The following is a 22104-nucleotide window of genomic DNA, read 5'->3' as shown; positions in this document are numbered from 1 at the left end:
GAAAATGCCAGGATTATGTTAAGTACCTATATGTAACCTGCTGCCCTGTGCATACAGAGCTGTTAATCACACAATCATATCCCCTTTATCCCTGTTCTGGCCCTTAGAAAGTCTCTGCCTCAGCCAGCATGGGGGTGTCCATGTTCAGCACCCAGCATGTGGCCCTGAGCCCTGCTTATTTTATGAACCATCCAAACCTTGCACTGTTTTACTATCAGTTTCCCTGTGGTGCTCTCCCTGCATTACTTACTTCCATGATCCTTGAAGGCCTGCTGGGATCAAACTGAACCAACTTTGAGGGCTTTAGACTTTTTACATTCGTTTGTATTTTGTTGTTTTCCTGATATAGAGAAAAATAAGACAATATTGTGCCTGTGTTACAAGTGGAGCTCTGAGGCACAGAGTTAGAAACCAAGACTGCTGGATAATTTTGAGAGCCTGCACTGAGATGTAAAAGATTAGGATTCACTTTACAGTACTTTACATGATTGCAGCACAACTCCCTCTGTCTTGATTGCCTTTGTGATCAGTACTTCCAAATACTATCACTGGTATCACTGACTGGGTACCAGCCAGACACCACAACCTACTGGGTTGCCTGTGCAGCACCTGGCAGAACTGGGGTGAGGATTTAGTTGTCCCAGTAGGTACTGAGACCTGCTGGGTCTGTAACACCATCCCTTCTTTTGCAAGGCATTATCTTATTTACTGTCTGGAAAACTGGAACAAAGCAGAAGACTTTTGCCTTTATTATGGCATCCTCATTCATCACAGGAACACAGCCTGTCCTATGCAGTGAGTGAAACAAGGGATGTCAATAAAAGGAATTTTTGGATGATACAGAGACTGTATCCGATTCAAAAAGGAAATGAGTGGCTTCTCCCCTTCTTGGCTTATGGCTGCTTGACAGCCTTAGTATGCTTCTAATGCAACTTATCTTGCTTTTAAATCTGAAGAACAGTTGCTTAAGATAATATTTTTAATTTCAATACTCTTTTCTTACAGGATCAGTTTAGACTACTGTGTGTCAGCATAGTTTGAAAAAAAATGTTGCTGCAGATGAGGAGGCACATTTTGGCTTAGGTTTCAGTTGATGGCAAAGGAAGGGTCAGTAGAGGAGCATACTGCAGTTGCTAGTTCTTCATAGCCTGCTACTGTTGTCTGTCTTCCTATTCTGTTCTACTTCTCTTTCCTCTGACATTTCCTGACACTTTGGCTCTTGCTCCTCTCTCTTTTTTACCTTCCCTGCTTCCTCCTCTCCCTCCAGTCACTTCTTGTTTCCCACCTGGTTCACACAGAAGGCATAAAGGTTCATGGAGCTGGACATGGCTGTCTTAACAGGACTGTTTCCACTTCTCAGGGGATGGTGCATGTACACCTCTTGCAGGAATGCAGATGTAGCATTTTGGGAACTAAGCTGATGCAAATTATATGTAACTACTCAAAGGTTTAAGTACTGGTGTAACTCAGATAGTGGGTGTAGCCTGAGAAAAGACTATGTCTAATCCGAAATCCTCCAGGTACCTGAATTGAAGTTCTGCTTTAAAAACAGGATGGCAATGCAGCACTTTGCTACTACTCGATGCTTTTGATCTAATTTTGTTTACTACAGACAAAAAATTTAATCTTTTTTACTGAAATATAAGAGGTAAAAGCCTAGAGATTTTTTCTACACTGTGTATCCACTAAATAGAGAAAGCTTGGCATGATTAAAAGACGAGACTAATAGTGGAAAACCTTTAAGCAAGCCTTATGACTGGAGTTACCTTAAATGCAGAGTGCCCAACAAACAGTCTCACAACTGGGATCCTTCTATTGCTCATGCATAACCCTTAAGCTAGGAAAGCAAACTGCAAAACAAATTAGACTGAGATTGTCTCATATGCAATTAATGTAATTTAGAGCTGATTCACCCTAGATCAGAAAATGTCCTGACTACGGTGCTTCTTGGTATGTAAACAGGCTAAGTCCTTTATAATTATTGTCCTCTCTTCTAAGAGATCATGTGGGAGCAGACATAGTTATAAAAGACCTTTGATTCCACAAGTTACAATTCTCTGAAAAACTAGTAGGCAGAGCTAGAGGGAACAACTGCGTGGTCTGCTTGCTTCTTGATCACAGCCTTTGGGTAATGAGTATGTTGTGTCTCCAATCTGTCTTAACAGTCAAAGGCAGCTTCTTATAAAATGCAAAAAAAATCTGGAGTTTTCTTCCCAAGGCAAACTGTGGCTTCTGCCACTGCTGTGATTGAGCATTACTCCTCTGGCTTATCTTGTTCTTCTGGTGCAAAGGATGAGAGGTTTTACTGCCTGGAGAGCTTGGGTATGCCTTTCTTGCCAATTCTGGTCCTTCAAAAGGAGGAATCCATCTGATTATACATCTCATTAAGCAGGTCATTTGCCTGCTGTTGCCACTAAGGTGAAATCCAAGCTTTTGAGCTGCTTCTTTGCATTTCTTTCTCCTTCCACCTGTAACCTCAAGAGCTGGCTGTGTGAAAGTGGGACACGTATTTGTGCTGACAGGAAGGAGTATTTCGTTGTTAGCTGTGGAGCCTGCCTGAAGCTCTCAGCTGTCCCTTGTCTGTCCACTCTCCATCATGCCTGCTCAGGCAAATTAAAGACTTTTATTTACTCTTGCTGCTTTCTTCATAGGTACTTGCCAGACTATCCATGGGCACTGCTCTGGAGTTTTGCTTCTCAGCAGAGCCTTAACTTGCAACTGACTAACGCAAACTCACTTGCATGTGTGTCCCAGAACTACTGCTTAATTTTGATAAGATTTAAATTCCTGGATTCTCTTATCCTCATTAGCTGGAAAAAAATTTCTTTTTAACATGGGAGATGCCATTTTTTCTTTCTCTGAAATGGTATGGGACTTCACTGCATGGGTTCCTGAAACTGTAGAGGTGTGGAATTTTCTTGGCTAATGGACTGGGTTTTTTGCATTTAATTGACAATGTCCAAATGCTTTCTCTTTCCTGTTACACCTTATTTAATCAAGTTTAGAGTAAACTGGATTAACTTTATTTACATAAAAAGTAAATTTGCTAGAAGCTAGAACACTGAGGATGCTTTTCCTAGAACTAGACTATGCAGCAATGATGAAAAAGTATGTTTGCCCTCTTCCTTACATATGCACTTTTTTTTTTCAACTATTTGATAAATATCTGGAGTTTTTCACAACAGAACTAGGAAAGCTGTGTAAATCTCTTATGTAAACTTAGAGAGAAAAATTTATATGGCTGCTTGCTCAACCTGGGAAAAAAACCCAAACCTAATAAAAAGGAATCAGACCACTCTCCCGGTGTTTGTGAGATACCTCAACTATGTGACAAGAGCAAATTAAACTTTTTGTCCGGCTTGAGAAAACCTTCTGGACATGAGTTTCAGAGTTGACAAATGAAGGTTAAATCAATAATCACTTAATCACATTAATCACTTTTTGTATATCAAGGCAGACACAGTAAGACAAAGGTGTTGGGAGTTTTGTTTTTAAATGGCATTGTTTATTTTAGTCAATAGCAAGCTCTGGACAGACATCCACGGGATTTAGCTGTGCTTTTGCAATTATAAAGTAATTTCCAGTGTGGAAATGTGGATTGTCTTGCACAAGGGACATACCAAAACTCATTAGTTAATGACTGTAAGTAGTCTGCTTTGCTCTACATAAGCTAAAGTGGGACAGGACTAATTAAGCAAGTAAACTTATTTTTAAATTACAAAGTAATTTGATTATGGCTGTTACACAACTTCTTTCCAAATAAATCTAAGCAACCCTACCAGGCTGAAATCCACATTCAGAAGTATATGATGTGTCCTCCACAGTACAAACTGTAACATCTGACTTGGTTTAACTGCCTTAAATGAATCAAATGTTGTTGGAGCTGCGTTTCACACATGAATTTTTCCCTAATTTAAATCATGCTAATATGTTGATTTTTGTTTACATAGGTTCAATATTCATAATTGAGATTAAAAATGGACTTTGGTAGTACAATCATGCTAACACACTTCTGCTTGCATACTTCAGTTAAAAAAAATTACACGTACAACTAGACTGGCCTTCTTTCAACATCAGTTTACATAGCAGGATGTTGATTTCTGTGCACTTTCAATGTGTCAGTGTTTTACACCCCTCTGAATTGCTTCTTGCTGTGCTACTACAGGCATTATTCTAAGGCCTAGAATATCAGTGGTTCATTTTCTTCAACCAGAAGCCTTGTTTTTTTTTATTGGCAGCTATTTGGCATATAGCATTCCTTTGTTCCGGCTTCTTCCAGTGCTTGTGGAAGGAAAACCTCTAGTAAGAACAGAGTTTGCAGTAAGATGGTAACCTGGCTACTGAAACAAGGGATGATTAAAAGGTTATCTTTTAACTGTAGAATACCAGGCCAGAAGGGGCCTCAGTGATCATGTGGTCCAATATTTTTGTCAAAACCAACAGTCTAGATAACATGGTCCAGCACCCTGTCCAGCTGACTCTTGAAAGTGTCCACCACTTCCCTGGGGAGATTATTATGGACAATCACTTGTTTCCCCTTCTGTAGATTCTTAAATTTGTAACTATGGAGGAAAAAAAAATTAATACCCTTTAGTGTCTGGAGCAGGAAGCTGTAGTATCCTGTGTTCTCAGCTTCTGCACTACACTGATACTGTTCTGCATATCCAATTATGACTGGATGTCATGAACTTGCAGGTTTTAATTGGAATGCCTTATGCAATACTGTCTCTGCAGACACCAAAGAGAAAGCAAACACTTTCCTTACACCACTGGCAATTTTAAATTCCTGGATGAGTGAGACTATGAATAGCACTTCTTTCCTAGCGTGGTTAAGAAAAGATTACAAGGCAAACACCACACATACCAACCCCTAAGCTTACTCTCCAGTGTTTTCTTCTTTGCATCTTATAAAACACAAGAGATGGCATTGGAAACTAGGGCCAGCAATGCAGCCAGTGACACAGATGAAAATACTGCCTCCCACGTTATCTGCTTCCTAGGATATTAGTGTGCTACTATTTCTATTTCTAAAGGACCTTTACTATCTAGATTTGAATTCTGGCCAACAGTGTAGTATGACTTGGCTTCCCTTCCCCACTTTCCAAAAAAACCCAACCAACCAACCAACCAAAATCCCCCCCCCAAACAAACCAATTACCCTATTATGGTACTAGCTTTAACTACCAGTTTAAGGAAGAAAACAGTTTTTCAGACACTGTTAAAATCAGTCCATTTGGAAGGGAAAGCCCTTCATGCCATGTGATACAGAATGTGCATGGTGACTCACACAAATCAGTGCATGTGTACTTTGGTCAAAGAAAGTAGTTTTTCTTTATTGTATTGATATCTAATTTTTTGAGAGCAGAAAAATCTGTATTAAAAAAAAAGTTTGTTAACAGGCCAAGAAAGAGCTTCAGTAAAAGAGCTATAAATGAGTGGCAAGACATTTTTGTCTCAGATTTTGTTTTAGATACTTCCCCAAGACTTTGTTTCTGTGACTAAATATGACACTTGCTAGATTATTTTATAACACAGCATATCAGACATTTCCTTGTATTAGACCAGAACAACAGCAATTCATCTTAAGTGCTTTCAAAAGAGTAATAGAACTGTATTGTCCCAGATGATCTTCATGTACCCAGTTCTTTTTCATGCTTGGTAGGTGCCATTTTAACTTGTGTGCTTTAGTAGTATTTTAATCTAAATAAACCAAACCAAACAACAAAAATTAACAAACCCACAACCAATAAACCAAGACTACTGTCAAGACTGAAGAGATCTAGAGCTATCTGCTGGACTCATTTGGCAGATATGCCTGAAATCACACTGCCATTTGTTAGCATACATTTCTTGTCAGCAGAACTGCTGGTTAGAAAGCAAAAAAGTCCACTGTGAAGAAGGGTCCTTCATTGTTAGAAGCTCACTGACATTTCTATATAGCCATTTGATTTCTGAAGAGAGGAGTTAGACTGACGAATCTCTTTCCAGAAATATTTTTTTGTGGAGGACCTCCAATTCAGACAAGCAGCTTCCAACACAGGAAAGGTACAGGACTACCAAGGACTACAGGGATCTGGGCATTCCCGCAGGTAAGTCTCTGTATGACCATTATACACCTCCATCAGCGTTGTGCACACAGTCAGCTAATAGGCAGTGGGAAGAAGAAAAAAGAAAAAAACCCTCATTTACAGCAATATTATGTCTCTAATGTCTCTAATATTAGCTGAACAGTTCAACTAAAATGAGCATTTACCTTCCTTAGTCAACAACATGTAAGTATGAATTGCCTGTGTCCTCAGTCAAGAATGCTGCCTTCACTAATATAGTAACTACACTTCATAATCGAAAAACTCTTTTCACTCCTTCCTTCAGTCCTTTTTCATTTTAAACATCAAAACTTCAAGTTTGGACTAAAACAACTTGTGTTGCAAGATGAATGTGCCTGTAGTATGCCTAAACTATGATGTATATTAACTTGTTTCATGCTAATTACAAAGGCATATATCACAGGTTAAGTCAGAAGGGTCCTCAAAAGTCTGTAGAGTGACTGCTGCCTCAAGCCAGAACCAGCTATGAGGAAAGGGCTCCGGCTATGCAGTTTTAAAGCTGTAGGGCCTTTGGAAAATAGCTATTCCAGCAATTACATTTTGAATTTACAAAGTAATGTGAAATTTTTTTAAGTCCATGTTTTCACCTAAAAAACCTTGAATGTACCACTGTGATGTCCTCCTTAGGTGTACAGTAGTTAGTGGTCTGCCCTCTACTCTAAATTTTCTTCAAAAATAGAGGCATTACCTTATTGAGGACAGGCTTTGTGGAGAGAACATCATAAATTGCTGGTAAGGAGAGGTTCTGAAAGAAAAGAATACAGTGATGTTAAGAAACATTATCCTATTAGTGTAAATGCTGAAAACTGTAACTTTTTTATGGCTCAGTTAGGTAACAAGATATAAGAACACATGATACCCATAACATGCACACCAGAAGAATGTGGGCTGCAAGAACTCGAGCAGACCAGATCTCAGTAGAGCATGGGACACGGGATTGTGTTTGCTGCCTGACAGCGTGTTTCAATTTCACTGGTGTAAAACCACCCAGGAAACACTGGAAGTCTTTCTCCAAGTATCTCCAGGTTTATCCCTGCATATGCAGCTGCTGAAAATACTTGCAGGAAACCCACATAGATGAAGAGACAGCCCAAAACAATTTAAAAAGCATGTAAAGAGCCAGCTGGCACTTTATTACCAAGAAGCAGAGACAGGTTATCACAAAACTGCTAGCCATTTCTGTCATTACAGCTGTAATTGAAAACAACCTGAATGCTCACGGCTGTGTCAGGTCAGTACTGTAAGTTGGGAGTTTCAAAACAGCAGGATATGACGTATTTGGAAGATGTTTACCTCTTGTGTTGTCTGGTTCAGGCATTTCATTGCAGGTCCTCTACGATTATCCAATACTAGTGGAGGCTTCCAGCGATCATAGTTTGTTTCTAACACATACCACGTGCCTTTCTTGATATCAAGCCTGGAAAAGACATCTCTGTTTGTGTTTTGCTTCTCTAAGGATACAGTAAGTACACATATAAAGTATACACTATATACAGTTTTTTTTTTTAGGGTTGCTGTGGGATTTTTCAGTGATGTTAAAGAAGTGAGTTTTTGTACAACAGGAATCACAAGAAATAGGGGACACAATTGGTGGAACCTGTCCTCTTCTGGAAGGCTGAGTCACGTGTCAGGTCAAGCATACTCACTCCCAGATATCCAGAGCAGCTGTCCTGGAACGAGTTATCACACACCCTTCTCCAGAATTTGTTCCACCCAGTATAAAATAAGCTGGAGCCAGAAGTCTTGTATTGGCCAGTTTGCCTTTTGCATCCTCGTAACTGCAGAAAAAGCAGTGTTGGACTATTAAATGCTATAAATGGTTCAAGTACTGAAGAAAAGGTTTCACAGAGCCAGGAAAAGTTTGGGTCATTACTAGTTTGGCCCTTCTTCCCCTTTCATCCACACGAGGAGACAGGACCATAATGAAGGAACACATTTAAACAAAGCTTCTCTACTCATTTTGTACTTAATGTCCAGTTGTTTAGAGGTGCTCTCTGTACTTTTTCTATGTCTAAACATGGATGATGACATACTGTCATATTCCATTGAATTAATTTATTGCATGAAAGCTTTGTTTCTGTTTACTTCCTGTAATGTACTATATACTTCCCATAATATATCCAACCATGATGTTGAATGTGTTTTGATGCAGAATGCTGTTATGAATTTAGATACCAACAGGTTCATTAGAAAAAAAAATCTGAAAAAAATTTGAGGGATCGTGTGATGGCTTGGCCCCAACCCCAGAGTACCAGCAAACCCAGAACTATTTAATATTAGGGCCACTAGGAATGTATCTATACCACAGGATACTAAGCTTACATCCATAGTATTCATGCTAGTGGAAAGCCAAGAAGATTAAAGTAGTAGAAAAATTAGAGGGAGGGGGAATACCTTGTAGCATTCTCTAATACTGTTCTTGTAAGAAAGCCCATCCACATACCATCTCTTCTACCAAGAAACCATTCAAAGATTCCTGCAAAATATTACTGGTTACAATAATTTGTTTTCAGATGGTTCACTCATGCTATTCTAACTTTTACAGCCTTTAAAATGAGCTGTGTTTTATCTTATGCATCTGGAATCTATTCGCCATTTTTATTAAGGTGATATTTATTATTTATTAAGGTAATTGATATGCCTAAGTTCTGGAAAACTTGTACAGAAATAATGAAAGAAACAAGCATTACTCACCCACATAACCACCATCAAGACTGAAACGCTCATTCATCGTCAGTGTGAACAAGTTCTGAAAAGCAAGAGATCATTTATTAAAAAGATCCAAAAGCAGAAACAATTTATGTCTTAACAGAAAGCCTGAAGCATTCTTAATGAACTGACAAGGGCCCCTTCCCCATACTTACTGGTTTGACTCCAGACACCATGCCTATGTATCCTGCAAAATTGGTAGACTTGAATACTGTTTTGTTGTTTCTCTGGAAGTCCAAGATTACCACTAAAGGCTTCAGTTCCCGAGTTAGAGTCCAAGAATTATTTTTAACATCCCACCTGCAGAAGACGGTACATCATTTAAAACTTCCCTGTCTCACGAGAACCTCTCTTCACAGCATGCAGACATCCTGGGTGTGATGCCTGTCCCCTGATCTTACTCATGTCAGCCAACACCAATGCTCTGTAGTTACTTGCGCAGCACCAGCAGGGGAACAACTAAGGAGTTTAAATGGACAGGCAGGCAATGCAAATTGTTTTGTTCGAACTAAGAGCACAAACACTGTTTGGGATTAAACAGCACCACCCTGACAGCTGCTTTGTTTTGAACACACATAACTTCACTTTATTCCTTGCTGGCAAAGTGATCTATAAGTTCTGCCTGTGACACCAAACCATGAATTCTTACTTTTTTTTCAAAGGCAGAAAAGAAACTACTGGATTTTCTCTACATGAAGGGAAGTCCCAGTCCTACTTTCTAAGATAAACCAGACCAGTTTGTAGGTAAGATGGTGATAAAGAGCACTTAAAGACCATTACATTATCTGGAAACAATCTAGACTCTGGGAACAGCTTTCAAAGTTTCCTTAATATTTAGGGATCATGTTTACCATATTTCTGACAAGTGAGAGAAGTTCAATACAAGCCAAACGAAGGGACAGGTGGAGACATGGTTGAGAATATGTGCATTTTTGATAGGCAGGTAAGAATTTTAATGAAGATGAATATTTAAATCCTAATTGGGCATTGAGCATCATCTGAATGAGCAATGTTACAAAATATACTGGAGTAATAAAAGCAAATCCTGAACTACCTGATCATGGGGTATGAAATGACAACTAAAGGAGAATGCAGTGCTAGGCAACAAACTAAAATGTTTGTATCCAAATGAATGACAATATTAGATCAGTGGAACACAAATCACTGATTTCTGAGTGGAAATGATGAGTGAAGGGAAGTGCCAGTAGAGTACAGTACAGTAACTAAGGGAATAATTTGAGAAATGAAAAAAACACCAAACTATAAAAAAGCCAGCCCCCAGTGCAATCCCCATTTCACTGCATACATTAAAATTGATGCTTCATCCCATCATGTCAAGATCAAGACACATTGTGTTTCGTAGATAAGGTTACAGGGGCTATTCTTTGTTTTGAGACAGTTTAAACTGGAACTAAGAAAAAACTGAGTGACCAAACACAACTGTTCTGGATGCAGGTGGGGAAGTTTGACATAAGATCAGCAGAACAATCCTTTTAATTTTAGCCTTTTCTTCACAATACAGAATTGTCACTGTTTTAGCAACATTCAGTTCATCAGAGTGAAAGAATGCATGTAGTTCAGTTAGCTTTTTCTTTGTGTTTTTAAAAAAGTAAGTCACAAGTTTAGGTACTTACCCTAGAAAAAGTCCAAAATCCAAGTTTCTGGCATGGTAAAGTTTCCCTTTACAACAAGAAATATATAAATAAATAAAATATCTAATGAGAGAGACAAATTTCAGCTTAGAAACCCCTAAAAAATAGTAAGCAAGCAAATACCTGGGAAAGTAAGCAAGGAAAATACCATTTCTAGTTGCCTTTTTCATAAGCACAGAAAAATGGTGGGGTTGTCTTGATCAGAGAAATGTTTTGTCATAATTGAGATCAATTAATCTTGCAAAATGCTGTCCATCTGAGCCTCAGATGCTTTCCACATTATCTTAATGCAATGACAATACCTTGAGCTTTCTCTAAAAGTGAGACATTTGTAAGCCGAAAATCCCTTAGAAACTGACTAAAATGGAACAGGTGCAGACAAGGGCTGCAGAACTGAGTAGGAGAGTGAAATCACTTTTCTTGAAAGAGACAATCCATTTTGTCAATCTCTAGCACCATACATATGCAGTAGCTAGAAACTAGATGTGAAATCCTGCATGGCACTGCGAAAGTTTCAGGTGTCTGGCTCATGTTTCTTTCCCCTACAAAAACAAATACCACCTATTTAAAAAAACCCAAACAACCAATCACAAAACAAAAACCCCCAAACAAACAAAAATCCAACAAAACCAAACTCAAACCATCTTTGAAAGTATTTCTGTTCATTTTTTTAACCTAAAATACTTGAGATCACTTTTCCCTTCTCAAGGAATACCTTTCTGTTATCACTGCTTTTAGTCTCTTTACTAGACCTTTTTGCCTGCAATTGAGGAGGACTGTACTTGTGTAATTGAGGTAGACCCTCTTCTACATGAAAGAAAACTGTTAACACTATTTTAGGTTGTATTACCTGTTTTGTCTTCTGCCACTATTGATGTACATACAGTAAAAATTTCATAGAAGATGTTAAAAATAACAATTTCCCCTAGAACAGAAAGAAACAAAGTTCACTAGTTTGAAACTTTTGCCATGAACAGAAAAAAAGCATTGAAAATAAGCATATTGCAAATTTCAGTATTCTGTCATTTCTGTTAAGAATTTTTCTTTAAATCTTATCTGATCTTTGAAATAACTGGTTCAACAAACCCAAAAGCTTTCTGAAAGGACAACAGAAGAATCAGAATCCCTTGGCCTTCTGCTCTACTATACAGAAAGCCAATAGTCATTGCCAGTTCCTCCTCTGGAAGCTTCACAACAAGCTATAAAGTTCACTTTAAAGAAGAAAGCCACTACTGCCATGTAAGAGCAGAGGACTCGCACCAGGTGACGGAAGCAGTGGAAAAAGGTCAATGGTCATTCTGTATCAATTCTAGAAGAATTCGGTGCCTACTTTTCACCTGGAATGGTGTTCTTTTGGAGGAGGTGCAGAAGGATGTGACATGGATCACAAGGGAAAGAAAGCACAGCATAAGACTGAACCTTGCCTTGCCTTCTTTGTATGTCAACAGCAGACACACAGCTGAATGGGAAAATGATGGGAATAAAAGATTCCCCTGAATTTTGGTGCATAGGAGTGGAGACCTGCTCCAGTTCCCAAAACTCTACAGCTCTGCAGAGAAGTACCAGCCTGATGAAAGGCTTATGTGATTTACTCTATTCTCTAAAACACTGTTTTTGTTTAGTTTGAGATGCAATTTATTGCTTTGCCACTTAGTTAATAAATAGGTGACTACAACTACCTGTAGAATGGTAAACATATTAATTTCAAACAAGTCTGTATTCTAGTTTTCCACTCTGTTAATGAAGTATTGAAAACTATTACCCAAAGGAAGCCCAGATGAATTTGCAATCCCTTGGAGTTCTTCATTGAAAGGATATGGAAGTGTGGCAGTCAGATGAGACTGAAAGGGAAAGTTTCATATGGTGTATGTTTAACTTCAGGCTATTTTGTTACTTAAAGCAAATATCTCCCCAATAGGTACAACCCTTCTCACGACTATTGAATATATAATTTCTCTGCAGCCACTAGAACTTGAAGATGATTATAGAGTCCTTTGAAGACAAGTATATACTTACAAAGTAAAAACTATTACTTCTCAAAATACTGACATGAGCAATGGAGTTTAGCACAGTATCTTAGTAGCAACAGACAGCACAGAGTGAAGAAGGACTCGTATACATGAAAAGCTTGACTGGAATTTAGCCTAATGTCAGTGTTTATGGACATCCCTAACTTTCACACATTGGTATGACTACCTGTATGTGCTGCCTTTATGTCAACCCCATGCAGGCACACAGGGATATGCTGCAAAAACAGATGGGGAAGGGATCTGACCTTATGCTGTCTCTGCCACTACACTGCTTTCCCCTGTCCTGATTTCACACCAAACCTTATTTTAATCTGAATCAAATTATTTTTTAAGATGAAGCCTGGTCAAAGCTGTCCCTGTAATCAGACACTTACTACAGTTTTCAAAACCTGGTTTTATGCTACTGTTTAAAAGGAGTGGAACATTGCAAAAGGAATTCCAGTGAAGTGTTTTGCTGCAGTAACTAACTCAGAAACATATTTGTCTAGCATGACTAATCCAAACCTGAAAATATTTTGGAGGAAGAGGTACATGCATTTTTTGTTTGATGGTTTCAGAGTAATTCAGAGTAGACAACAAGACAAAATTTCAGACCGACTCTTTAAAATAGCATTTTTGTTCTGTTAGTGGAATTAAGAACTTGTAAATTAAGAACTTTTAAAGTTCTTAATTGCCAAATTTAGTAGCATTAGTTCTAGTAAACAGAATATACAGTAATAAAATAATTGAGCTGAAAATACTTACTATTTTGTTATCCACTATGTCAACAATTTTGCCGCTGGGGAAGAAGGTATTTGCTATATCTTTAATATTCTGGATCACAGCCTTCAGCTAAAACGAAAAAGGGTTTTTATTGAATAGAAACTCAACTGTAAGAATTGCTAGAATATTAACAGAACTCTTACACAGACTTTTCAGAAACAGAATTTGTTGAAAAAATATGTACTTAAATAAAGTGCTAAATGTGGTGTTCTGGGTGAGAAAAGCACCCCCAACTTCCCACTAGAGACACTTTTCAAACTTTGTTAAGTAACTTTCCACATTAGTTCCAACATGTCCTTCTACCAGAGAAAATGAATGACAGGAAAACCATCCTTCTCCTCTGCTGCTTTCATCACATTTTAATACTCTGCACTGTTCTGTCTTTAAAAATGTTAATTACAAGATCTTTACTTAAGCACTGATGTTTTTGAAGATAAAAATACTCGACAAATTTCTTATAAAAGTACCTGCTTGCCATTTGCAACATGTGAATGGCCACAAATAACAGTTCTACACCATGTGATCTAACTCCAAAGTACACAAGAGATAAACCTTTTAGAATTTAAGATGCAACCTGAAGCTTCTAACACCTACTGGTTTAAATGAGACTAAAAATAGATACTAGCATGTAAGTAGAATTTGTCTGGCTTTCAGAGTCAAAAGGTCAAAGTTAGCAGGGATATGGCAAAAAGTCCCAGCCTTATTTGAGAAATAAACATTACTGAATTGATTTTTTAGCAACCTTCAGAAGAACAGCTGTTTTAATTAGTTTGAAATAGCCTCAAGTATTTTAAAAACTACTTTTGCTGTGTAAACACCAGTGCTACAATCAGCATCCCTGAGAAGGGCAGGAAGTACTTAATTTCCCCCTTGCCATTTCATCGCCTCATGCAGTGTTTTGAGAGAAGCAGGGAGGTGCAGAGGAGAAGGGATGCAGCCTCAGTTTCACTTCAGTTTACCAAGGCTGTTCCTTTGGTGCACTCCTCCCCCTGCATTCTGCACTGCTTCACAACTGAGATTTGATAAATGAAATTGCACATACTTGCTCTGTGGCACACTGTTTTTTATTCTTCTACATCCCAAACATCAGTGCTTCTAAACTTGATGCTGCTAGCTCAAGTGTTGAACAGAAAAAAAAATTTACTCAAGTAAAATGAACTTAAAGTATTATCCCTTTCCGATAATTTTAGCACCTGTATTCCTTTCCAAAACTTTTCTCAAAATAAAAGGCCATATGCTGGCTTTATAGCTGCTAAGCTTCAAAGCAAGCTCTGTACATCCTACCTCTGTCTTTTTGTCATGCATCAAGTTATCCCATCTTTTGCTGGGAGGTAAATCAAGGTTTATGACATATGTGGGTATATTCCCTTTGAACCTGAAAGATAAAGACCAGAGATCAAGTTTAAAAAAGGCTCTGAAAAAAAATTTGACAAAATAGATGCTTCCCACCTGTAACAAGCATTTTCTAGATCTGCAACAGGAACAAGTTTCAAGAAAAAAACCTGTTCAGACTTGCAAATCATGACTTCTCTGTAATTTGCTAGACAAGTTGAATCAGACTACTTACGTTGGTCCTGAAGGAGGGTACATTTTACTCCTGCACTCTTCTCCATACTGTAAAGACAGTGGAAACTATTTAGCTTCTTTGTTAAAACATTATTATTCTAGCAGACTTAGTTTTGAATCAAACCTTTAGAATTAGTCAGTTAATTCAAAATCTTGGGACTTTGGAAAGGGTGCAGAAAGAACAGAAGAGGCAGGGACAAGCAGCAACTTCCCCATGCTGTCTGACAGACCTTCAGACAACTTGCCTAATGTAATCCAGGGCAAGCGCAAGTTTAATATAAATATACAAACCCATTTTTACTCAGTGTGATTTAATGAAGAGCACTTTCAAAAGCATATTCTTTATACAAGTTCAGAAAACTTAAATCTCAATATGGACCAGTTTATGATGTTTGTCCAATTCATAATCCCATTTTCCAGAGTCATTCCTAATTGTATTTAGTGTTAAGTTTCACTGTGTAGCTGGGGCAAGGAAAGCACACTGAACTTTGGGTCATTGGTGGAATGAGCTACACAGCAGGGCTTTTGATTCAGTGTGGAAAAGTGCTGCTGAAGTGGTGCTAAATATTATGAGAGGCGCGTTTCAGGAATATAACTACAAAATAGTTACTTTCATTCCTATAAGCCTGGCTAGTTACAAGTGAAAGTTCAAGAATTATTTTAGGTGTACTCAAAAGTGAATGCAAGGGTGTTTTCCCATCAATTACATAAAGTATGCATATAAATACATAAACATATGCATATATATGCCACAATTATAATTGCATGTTTTACCCAGTGAAATACAAGCAAATGCCTACTAGGTGCCCACACTTGTGCTTCAGGCCAGTTGAGAATAAACCAGATTTGGTCTCTATAAGCTGTCTGAGAAGTTCAGTAAGCTCCTTAGAGCCTAACATGGAAAAAGCAAAAGTACATGTGCTGCTCCGGGAGTCCATACAAAGGCTTGCAAAGCAGAGGCATTTGGGAAACAGAAGAGAAACAAAAATAGGTAGAGATGCTTTCACCAATTCATTTACTCTGCACCCTCGATTTCAAATATTTATTTGGGTGTATTAATTAGATTACCAGTGTGTCCTTATAATGCATCCTGGCTCCAATGAAAACTGAGACAAGATCTCCAGCAGCGATGTAACTGGAACAAACAAGCTAACTAATGCCCATGTTCTCTTTGGGCTAATCAAATTATCTGTTTTTAATGCTTTAATATAGAAAATACCATGTCCTACACAATGCCACAGACTTAAAACACTGGCAAACGCTGGAAACAGGAATTCTAAACTGGGATTGATTCCTGTGTGTTATCATGTGCTTTCTCTTTGTATTGTTTCCAGTTGCTGGAAGAAAGCATGAAATGAATTTTGGTTTTCCAACATGTAAGATGAAGGTGTAGGACCAGGAGCAACATATTTCCTGGATTTCACTGCAGTGCAGTTATAGCTTGTGCATAGCTGGAACAAAAGGTCAAACTCCATTTAATTTTCAAAACGAAGAAGTGTCAAAACAAGGAGGTTCTTGTTTTGGGAAGCATATCAGATGACTAGTTGGGCAACAAAAGTCAGAGGCTTTGTGCAAAGCCAGACAAATGCTTAACAGTATTAATGCCATTGTCTTGTGACATTTTCCATCCTGCAATACTAAAACCAATGCGAAAAAGCGACAGTACATATACATCCTACTGCAATCGGTGCACAGACTTGGACCTTCAGGAAGAATTTGTTCTCAAAAACAAGCTTCTTGACAGATAAAGCCTGTAACAAAAAGTAAACTGAAATGGATGAAAATTCAGCTGATTTGTCAGTACTGGCCATGGGCACACAGAGGAAACAGTGGCAACCAGGCAGATTAATTTCACAGGACTGTAAGTGATGTTTCAGGTGCTAAATGCTTTGTCACTCCTGATACTGTCTCCTGGGATTCTAATCCTGTATTTGCAGTTATTTTTATCTTCCTAGCCCTTTGCAACCTAAGCCACAAAAGAGATGAAGAAAGCAGCAGTTAAAGATGGAGGTAATAGAGAAAATGTTTCCTCCTTACATTCATTAATTGTAGATTTCTTATCTGTTTATATATAAAGGAAGCTAAAGAAACCAATAATTCCTAAAACGAACTGTACATCTTCCAAAACTGCGTGATTGAGATATCTGAAGAAAGTCAAGATTATTAGTAGCTTCTTTAGGTAAACTATTGTATCATAGAATCACAGAATATCCTGAGTTGAAAGGGACCCACAAGAACCATCAAGTCCAACTCCTGGCTCTTTGCAAGACACCCCAAGAAACCCATCCCTGGCCTGAGAGCATCGTCCAAGTGCTTCTTGAACTCTGTCAGGCTTGGTACTGTGATCTCTGTTTTGTTTGCTTTTTTTTTTTTTAAATCTACTGTAGCCAGTAGATTGCATATTTGCATTACCTGATGTACTGCTGACTTTCAAACTTGGATGTACATAATGAGTCAAAATCAGATGTGTGGCAGCATGTGATTAAAACACTAAAAGGAAGATAACAAGAAAACATAGCAGAGGCGAGAGAGAACATGATATAGGGAAAGATGGAAATAAAAATAAAAAAAATGGAAGTAACACAGAAGATTTATATCGTGAAAAAAATTAGAGTGGAACAGGAACCAAATAGCTAGCAAACTGTTGAGATGAACTGCTTAGCTAGGGAAAAAAATCTAGTAATAGCAGTTATTATTCACTGCAGGAAAGAAAATTAATGTATGGTTTAATGACTCTTGAGCAAATATTTTGACACCTAGCCCAATTTCATTAATATGAAATAGACTGAATGTTGCTTGTCCAGTTCAAAGAATGCCACCGCTTTTTTTATTACCCTCAAAAATATTTTGGAGGTGGACCATCTCTGGCGTCCTTCCTTAATATTCAGTGCTTCTCATCCTCATATGTAAAAATAAATATAAAATTACCTCTTTAAGTTATTAAGTACAATTCCATAGATAAGGACATTGCATTCAAACTCCTTCAGTCAATTTGTTTTACTTAGCATCTTTTGGTCTATGAACTCTGTGGTCTAGCACATTTTTCTCTCTGCTGCTCTTCCCTCTCAGGACAATGCCAATGCAGCACTCCCTCGTGCTGCAGCAGTCCCAGCACTGTTCACCCTTCTGAACACAGAGTTTTGAGGACTCTTGCAGCTCTGAAGGAATGCTGACCAAGCCAATTTAAATTGCAGTTTGGACAAAAAGTCCAGTATGGTTGAGGGGGCTGGAAGCTATAAGGACTGACAGTCTGTACCACTGAGGTGTAATTCAAGACACTTAGCTTTTATGTTCTTAATGAAAAGAACCCAAACAGCTGTATGTAGGAAGACAATAATTGTTTATTCTTCAGTAAATGATGCAACCCGGTATGTCAAATAAAAATAACATATCCAAGCCTGATATCTGGCTGCACAGCAGTACAATCTGCAACCTGGACAGAGTGGATTAGATACAAGAGCAAAGATGGGCAATCAAATGCAAAATCAAAATCAAGCTCTAATGATAAGATTTTGCTGATAGCTGGCATTTTCACCTACCACTCCAAACCCCAGGATACTTTTGGCTAAAATTCTGAAGGTGTTTTAAGCTGGAGCTGGATTACAGTACTGGGAAGCTTCTCTGACATGGGCAGGATGGGAGGAAGGAGAGGAGAAGACAGAAGTGAGAAGAGAGTTCAATTCTGTGTAGTGAGGAAGCAAAGAGAACATGGGTCATCCAGATGTGTACCGTCCCTTCCTGCAGTTCTCCCCTCTCACAAACCCCCTACTCATCTTGATATCAATATAATTTGCTCGGAAAAGTAATAGAGCAAACACGAAAAAATAAAGAAAGTAGTATGTTCCAAAAATATTTAAAAATACATTGCAAAATATTATTTTGAAATCCAAAATATTTAAAACCTGTCCTCTTCACAGAGGATGAGGAGATTCAGCAACTGAAGAGATTGAAAGAGTGCTTTGCTGCTTCAGAAATACAAAACACACCAGGAAGCAAGAGCACCTGTTTACAGGCCCAGGAGATGGAAGCCAGCCTGTTCCAAATAACCACACCCGCCTCCCCCCACTTCACAATTCCACCAGAAGTTAAATATTTCACTTATTCAGGTAAAAAAAAAAAAACACCACAAAACAACAACAAAACAGCCGAAAGAACACGAAATGACACCGCAAGCCAACCTGGTCTACCCTTCTGCCCTTGGGTGAGCTACAGCAAACACTCTCAGAGGTGCGTACTTGCGGCAAACCCCTTTCGGAAATCGCCGCTCTGGTGGGTGTAACGAGGGGCCCCTGAGCCCGCAGACGCGCACGGAACCGCCCGCAGGAGCGAGAGGGGTTCGTGGGACACCCGAGGGGCGGCTCGGGCGCTGCTGCAGCACTGCGGGCACTGCGGGCCACTCCGCGCACCCCCGCGCTGCGAGTGCGGGCTCAGGACAGCGCCGCGTCCCCCTCCCGTCCCTCCGCGGCCAGGGCCGGGGCGATGCCGCTCCGCCTCGATCCCCTCCCGCCCGGGGCTCACCGGGTCCGGCGCCCAGCACAGCTGCGCCAGGACAAGCAGCGCGGCGGGCGCCAGCAGCGCCCGGCCCCGGCCCGCCATGCCCCGTACTGCCGGCTTCGCTCCGCTCGGCGCTTCCCCGAGCCGCAGCCACATGACACGGCCCCGCCCGGCAGCGCCCTCCGTCTTCCCGGGCCGCCCGGCAGGGCCGGTACAGCCCAGGAGGTGGAGATCGGACAGAGCTCCCCTCCCCTCCGCCCCCACGGGCCGTCCGACAGGGCCGGCACAGCCCAGGAGGTGGAGATCGGACAGAGCTCCCCTCCCCTCTGCCCCCATGGGCCGCCCCCCAGGGCCGGCACAGCCCAGAAGGCCGGAATCGGGCACAGTTCCACCAGACGGGAGCTCTGTGCAGGGAAATCTGAAATAACATCGCGTCTCTTTAGAAGCACTAAGGGCAAACCCGTGGCACCAGTTTTCACTTCGTAAATACTGCGATTTTTAATTACTCTGTGTGCTTGGGAAGATTTGAGGCAGGTTTTGTGGTGATATGATGCCAGGCAGGCGCCTTCTTTAGGAAAGAATTTTATCTTTGCCTGCTTAGGACCTCAGGGAACAGGCCAGCAGCCAGACTAATGAGAAATACAGGGCATGAGATGCACCCAGCTATAAGCACCTTGCTTAGAATTTGTTCATTACTACACAGAAATGGTATCTCTTTGATGGAATCAGAGAATATTTTGGGTTGGAAGGGACCTTAAAGACTTCTAGTTCCAATCTCCCGGCCCTGGGCAGGGTCATTACTCATTAGATCAGGTTCTTGTAATTTTTGTTTTAATATAAAGTACAAGCCAGCAGCCAAATACAGTACATACTCCAAATAGCTTAGAATAAAAGGTATCATTTTAGTGCAAACAAATGAACACTTAACAATCCCATACATTAGCAACCACTGTGGGAAGCACAATGAAAAAAAACTCAAAGTCTTCCAGGCTGTGTTTTAGCTTGTGTCATGTGCTTTATGTAGTGACCGAGAGGTGTCACATGTTTCTGGGCACACAGAAGTGAGAGTTTTAAAATATCATGACTTAATTGCCTGTGCAATTAACTGTCTTACAAAACCAACTGGGAGTGGCAAGAAAAGGGGAATCCTTGGCAGAAGGTTGATTGGAAAGCTGCACGGAACTGCAGAAATTAAAAAAGAGGAAAGGGCAGAAGTGTATTGCAATGTGGAAAAGCCAAAAGCCTTGGGTGAAGGGAGGGAATGCAAGTGTGGAGAGAGGAGCCAGCTCAGAGAATAAGCTGGGAAGTACACAGAGGTTTAGAGACCAAGGCAGAAAAGCATTAATCACTGGTGAAAGAAGACACAGAACCAGTCTGTGGATTTAGAAAATGAGGAAAATTACAGCATAAGAGGATAAACCTTAGATATTCATGGGAGTGTTCTTTCAAAAATAGGAAATCAGGCAGGTTCTGCAGGGTCTAGAAAAATTCAGTGGAAAACAAATATATACAAGACAATAATCCTGTATTTACTTGAAGATATCTCAAGATATCTCAATATCTCTTATGGACTATGGTAAGAAAGTGTCTGATTAAGCTGGTTGTGTTATTTTCTAAACACCGACAGCCCTTTTTGCTCATCTTTTATTTCTGGAGCAGACAGCTTTTAGGTACTTTACTATCTTTGTCTAGATGCTTTACCATTTTTAGTACATTTTTACAGCAGAAAATAAATGACGACTTTGGAAAATGAAAAACTCTTTCCAAATGTTCTGAAGACAAAAGGATGCTGTTGTCAAATTACAAATTCACAGCATACTCTTTTGAAGCCTCTTTATGATTCTGGTTTAGTTCTGCCACTGGTAAAGAAACAGCTCACACCTTCCAGTACCCATGTTTCTCTGAATGTGGCTATTCTGCTGTGTTCGTATCAGAATGCCTTGTCTCCAGGGTCCACTCCAGTACTTTAGGCCCTCCATTTTGTTGTCTAGGTTTCTTCTGGCAGTTTTTAAAAATCTGGGTTAAGTCAGAAGAAAAATGTTTCTTAAGATGTGCAGTTAACTTGCTGGTATGCAGCTGGTGTCATTCATACCTACCACTACGTCTACCCTTCTGCTCATACTCACCTTTCCAGAACTGTATTATCACTCTCCAGATCTGTTCCTTCCTCCAGAAGCCGACGCTGCAAAAATTACTTCCCCTTTTCTTTCTGTTTTCATTAAAGCTTTCTGTGTTAACAGTACTGCCAAAACATTTCGCCAAGATGACACCATGAATACCTCCAATGGGAAAGTATCTCAATGGACTCCTTACAGCATCTATTAAATACACATACACTAATCTTCACTATCATGTCATACCTTTGATTTCATTTTCCTGGGACCAGATTTCCAGTGAATTCCTCAGATTACCGTTTCTGTGTTATCGCAGAACATGTTTTAGCAGGAATCTAGTGTATCATTAGTTCCGACACAGAGGGCAACCCCATTGCTACTATAATGTCCTTATTCCCTGCAAGGCTGCCAGTCTTCTGCCAGTTCTAGTACTTCCTTCTCTACTTGGGACAGCCTCAGTTAATTTGCTCTGCCATTTCTTTTTGCTTCCCTTATTCCTGGATCTGTAGCAAAGATGACCCTCAGTTACAATTTTCCCCTACTGGCACTTTAGATACTTACACCACCTACACCCTGCATTCTCCTACTTAGACTAATATAAAGTGGAAAAATCTGTGTTAATTCTCAGGCTCTTACTCAGCTGCTGAGTACTCCTTTCAGCACCCTTCCC

General features: G+C 39.7%; 1 protein-coding gene across 1 annotated transcript; it reads right to left on the bottom strand.

The window, feature by feature from the left end:
• Positions 1-5304: 5304 nt before the first annotated feature.
• Positions 5305-19542, bottom strand: ASAH1 (N-acylsphingosine amidohydrolase 1). Its single transcript, XM_071556367.1, has 14 exons — positions 19345-19542; positions 14828-14874; positions 14545-14635; positions 13243-13329; positions 12231-12309; positions 11319-11393; positions 10451-10496; positions 8972-9116; positions 8802-8856; positions 8502-8583; positions 7754-7885; positions 7401-7524; positions 6796-6852; positions 5305-6143 (listed from the first exon to the last, which is right to left on the bottom strand). The coding sequence occupies exons 1-14, from the start codon at positions 19474-19476 to the stop codon at positions 6054-6056; spliced, it is 1242 nt and encodes a 413-aa protein (XP_071412468.1). The 5' UTR covers positions 19477-19542; the 3' UTR covers positions 5305-6053.
• Between the last annotated feature and the right edge of the window lie 2562 nt (positions 19543-22104).

The sequence above is a fragment of the Pithys albifrons genome, chromosome 5 (genome assembly GCF_047495875.1).
Source record: "Pithys albifrons albifrons isolate INPA30051 chromosome 5, PitAlb_v1, whole genome shotgun sequence".
NCBI classification, from domain to species: Eukaryota; Metazoa; Chordata; class Aves; order Passeriformes; family Thamnophilidae; genus Pithys; species Pithys albifrons.
The sequence above is the reverse complement of the archived record's forward strand: the minus strand, read 5'-3'. Positions and strand labels throughout refer to the sequence as shown.